General features: G+C 35.9%; 1 protein-coding gene across 1 annotated transcript; it reads right to left on the bottom strand.

Annotated features, from left to right (window-relative positions):
• Nucleotides 1-1,770: 1,770 nt before the first annotated feature.
• On the bottom strand, nucleotides 1,771-3,879 carry LOC102381524 (cytochrome b-c1 complex subunit Rieske, mitochondrial). The gene is made up of 2 exons (XM_025216516.1): nucleotides 3,825-3,879; nucleotides 1,771-2,645 (listed from the first exon to the last, which is right to left on the bottom strand). The coding sequence occupies exons 1-2, from the start codon at nucleotides 3,862-3,864 to the stop codon at nucleotides 2,035-2,037; spliced, it is 651 nt and encodes a 216-aa protein (XP_025072301.1). The 5' UTR covers nucleotides 3,865-3,879; the 3' UTR covers nucleotides 1,771-2,034.
• Nucleotides 3,880-4,539: the final 660 nt, after the last annotated feature.

Here is a 4,539-nt window from a genome sequence, read left to right on the forward strand (position 1 = left end):
TATTTGGTTTTGACAGTGTTTTAGTTTTCTCTCCATCAGTCCCCTTACCTCTGTAACGGTAATCCCTTCAGTAGCTGATTGTCCTATGAACTTGATCTTATACAAATCTAAGGCTTACCAAGCAATTCTGAAAGGATTAGGGTGTTTTGCAATGAAACTGTTAGTCCTATCGTCATGCAGATGTGCATTCTATCTAGTAACACAATCTTAAATTTATAGGAATTTTACATAAATAGATCGGGGGAAACTGCTGACACTTCACAAAAAGGGTTTCATGATCCCCTTCAAAAGAATATTAAGAGACCCAGTAGTTTGAAAATAGTTAGTTCCTAACAGCAACATTAAAACTTTAGGTACAGTGCCTGTTCTGAAGTATCCTGGCACTTTTTTTCCATTTTTAAAAATGATTTTTCTTCCAAAATCCTGTATAAAATAGCAGACAGAACTGTGCCAAGAAAACTATATGTAACCTACCACCAAATACATACATTGAGAAGTCTTCTTTTCTCTTCAGTCTATGCTGCAGGAATCTAAACATTTGTAAAATATAGAGATATGATTTAAGCTGACAATGCCTAAAAGAACTGGTGGGGTAAAACCGTTCCTACCTTGGTTGCGTGGCAGAATGTCAACAGACTGCAAGCATATAGAGTATTATTTTATACATATGCAAGCATGATGGACCTTATTAAAGCTACAAATATTTTGAAGAATTCCATGGCTCAATTTGGTGGTGATAAAAAAAAAAATGTAAATTCTTGTGAATTTCTCATCTTAACTGCTAAACTAGATATCTACCATCAACAAGAGATCCCAGGGCCAGCTCAGAAACTGTCTTCTCTAGGAAATAGAGAACCTAAATCTTAAAACATGATTCTACTTGCCCAACAAGTTGCAATTTTCTTTCTTCAAATGTTTGATCACAAAGAACAATCCTTTGAGTTCTTGCCTATTTCACATTTTTCTAAAGAGGAAAGCAGAAGAGGCATTTGTGGTTCTCATCCACTTAACGATCTGCAACAGAAATTGGGAGCTGGAAGTGGCAAGTTATTAACATAAGGTTTTTGCCTGAAGTTCAAGAATAAACATGTGTTTTAATGGAACTAAGCTTTATAACTATTAATTCAGCCCAGTACTACTGTTTAAAAAAAAAAAGCCAATGAAATAACCATTTCCCATTCACCAAAACAATAGGCTCAGCAGAGAAAATAAACTAATGGTATTTTGGTAACAGATACTGAAGCAAGTTTGTAAGTGTTACAATTTAAAATTAATAGAGAAGACTCCTTGTAGTAGGAGTAAACTAAGAATAGACAGCTTTGTATTACAGAATTATATTAGGAAAAGACTTTACATTAAACCATAGAAATTCCTAAATTTCCTAAACCAATAATAGAAGAGGCTAGATTATTAAAATAGAATTCTTTTCTTAAAGTCACAAAGGCCAATAGCCCCCGTATATACATTTTCCTTCAGTTTGTAATATAACACACACACACCATTGGGAACATCTTTCATGGTACCATGAAAACATGAGAAACCACTCAGATTCAAGTGACAGATTAACGTTGTTCATGAAAATGAATTAATCAAATCTTATTTATGAATCAGAGAGAAAGTGTCAAGTCAGGTGACTGTTCCAGAATTGTTCCAATTTCAGCTATTCCTCTGTTTTGCTATTTAAGTGTTTGCCAGAAAGTTGTGGTAGAAATATGTTAAGTCAAGGCAAGTAACTATTCATAAGAACATAACATAGTATTTACTACTTCATGTATTTTGTAATATTTCTTTAATTAGGCAGAGTGAGAAAATTACACCTTATGATAGTAAGTCAGACAAAGGTTCATTCATCTTGATTCTTTATTAAAACTGAACACAAGGAAGCATTCAAGCAGACTTCTGTCTTAAAGTGTGAGAGGACAACTGGCTATGCTTTAGGATCACCCATCTTTCTGTTACACCAGAATCTTAGTTAACCTTTTTACAGAGCGTATACAGAACAAGATGAAGGAAAGTAAGCAAGTGCCCAGTCATCTAACCAACAACAACTAAATCATCACTTGTAAATTCATAATATGGAATTTCAAGATTTAATGGAGCAGGGCCTTTTCTAATTCTACCAGACAAATCATAATGTGACCCATGACAAGGGCAGTAATAGCCACCAAATTCACCAGCACCAGCAATGGGTACACAACCAAGATGAGTGCAGACACCGATCAGTATGAGCCATTCTGGTTTCTTTACTCTTTCTAAATCATGCTGTGGATCTCTGAGTTCAGCCAAATTAACTGCTCCTTCCCGATTAATCTCATCCTGGGTTCTGTGGCGCACAAAAAGAGGTTTTCCTCTCCACTTGAAAGTCATGTTCTTGCCTTCAGGAATATCCAACAACTTGATCTCAACCTTTGACACTGCTATCACATCAGCTGCAGCACTCAAGCTGTAAATAAACTGGGTAACAAAATTCTTGGCAACATACGCAGTGGTTACACATGCTGTTGCAGTCATCAGATAGGAGAAGCCTCTCCTAGCATCGCCGCTGTCTTGTGAAGACTTGGTGCTATCTAACACCGCAGGGTGACGATAGTCAGAGAAGTCAGGTACTGTGACATCATTGTGAACAAAACGAACACTAGCAGGTGCTGCAAAGAGACACAAACCCACAATCAATTAACTGCAAGTATCTTAAATTACAATAACCACATTATTCTATTAAACAAATTTTGTTTCATTTCCAGGAATTCAAGGTGAAAGGCAGAAGCTCCATAACGCTCTACGTAAAAGGAGCAAATCTTACAGTAAGCTTTCTAAACAGGAGCACAATGTTAGTAGAGTATAATTACCATGCTGTTAATAGAAGAAAAAACTATTTGAGAAAACAGCTGAGAATAAAGTGAGCTTCATTTAACTGATGTCTCTTCCCAGTGTCTGACACCAAGTCATAGGTCTAATATTAAAGAAACCTGAGACTAATTCTGAACATTATTACACTATTCAATATCAAAATTAAACTGGATTTTAAACTTCATTGGAGAACAACAAGAAAGATTTTTTACCTCCCTGCCTGCCATCTGACACCTCCAGGGAAGGAATCCTACCTGATCTACACAAAGAGCAACTCAGCACAGCTCACGAAGACACTCTCATGGACCCAGAGGGACAGCCTTCCATCTTCAGCTCCCTCTGTGCGAAGGTTAAGCTTATTTCCTACCTATGGAGACTTTTTACCATCTTGTACCATCTCTACTTTCCCCAGAGCCTGATGAAGGGACTTTGATCCCTAAAGCTTGCAGAAAAAAGACAATTTTCTTGCAATTTCCCAGTTGGTCTAATAAAAGGTATCATTTTGGAACCAAGAGTTCTAGTTTTTTGTATATCAAAATTAACACATTTTCCACCACTACAATAGAGACCAATTAAGATATTTTAACATAATAGAATTGCCAAGAATTTTCCTTACCATACTTTTCTTACTATGACTGATGGCTTAGCCTTAATTTTACTCCAAACATTAATGTTTCTACAAATCAAGTTATTCTCAGTTAAAAACAAAGAGGTTAAATGTCAGTGCCAACACTGCTGGCAGTGTCCTTTTAACTACGATTCTAAATTCTAGTTTTCTAGAATAGGAGAGATCGCCGTAGTCACCAGGAAGGAAGACCAGGATAAATTCTTAATGGGATTTTGTTTAAAAGTTTTTGGCCCAAAAACACTGGACTGAAAAACTTGGATTTAATAAAGCAGTGAAGGGTTTGCTAGTCAAGGCTACAAGTATATGCTAAACTTTAACCTGAATAGGACTACATGAAACACATGCATACCACATTTGCAAGATTGCTTGCCGGAATAATCAGTTTTCATAGTGTCCCAATCTCAAAGCAGAACCATTTAAGTTTCACAGTCCCCTATTCATCCTATAGTTTTCAAAGCAAAGAACATAATTATTCACTGGCCTTTAAGGTCTTAAATCCAATTCCCAAACTTCACAGGCTAGATTCCCAATTTTGTATTTAATGTCAATGATGCACCAAGTCAGAAATAATACATGCTTATTTGGTAGGTTTCCCCAGCAGGCAAATCAAAAGCTAATTGCCTAATGAACACCAAATTACTAAATTAAATAATAGACCACATATTAGTTCTTAAAAGACTTTGAAAACACTGCTTGCAATGATACAATCTGTATAGTGCGCACAGCTATTTAGCTTCACTGCAAAGATTTTTAAGTTTGTTCAGAAACTGACATGGGTAACATTTGAGACTAACATTCACTTTAAAGGGTTTACAAGAACTCTTGGGACTCTTGCAAAGGAAATTATTGTGTAGAGATTACAACAAATTGGAACTAATTGTGGGAAAAGAGGCATCTTTTTAGTATAAAAACTTGGCAAAGAAGCCAAGAAATGCAAATTTGTTTTAAGGTCACAAGTTAAAAGACATCCCGTTAGGAGCTAAAAGAACATCCATCCAGTAAGGAGCTAATGATGCAACAGTTTCAGGTTAATTTTAAAGTATTCCATGTTACCTCTTCACCAA

This window comes from Alligator sinensis, unplaced genomic scaffold (genome assembly GCF_000455745.1).
Source record: "Alligator sinensis unplaced genomic scaffold, ASM45574v1 scaffold170_1, whole genome shotgun sequence".
NCBI classification, from domain to species: Eukaryota; Metazoa; Chordata; order Crocodylia; family Alligatoridae; genus Alligator; species Alligator sinensis.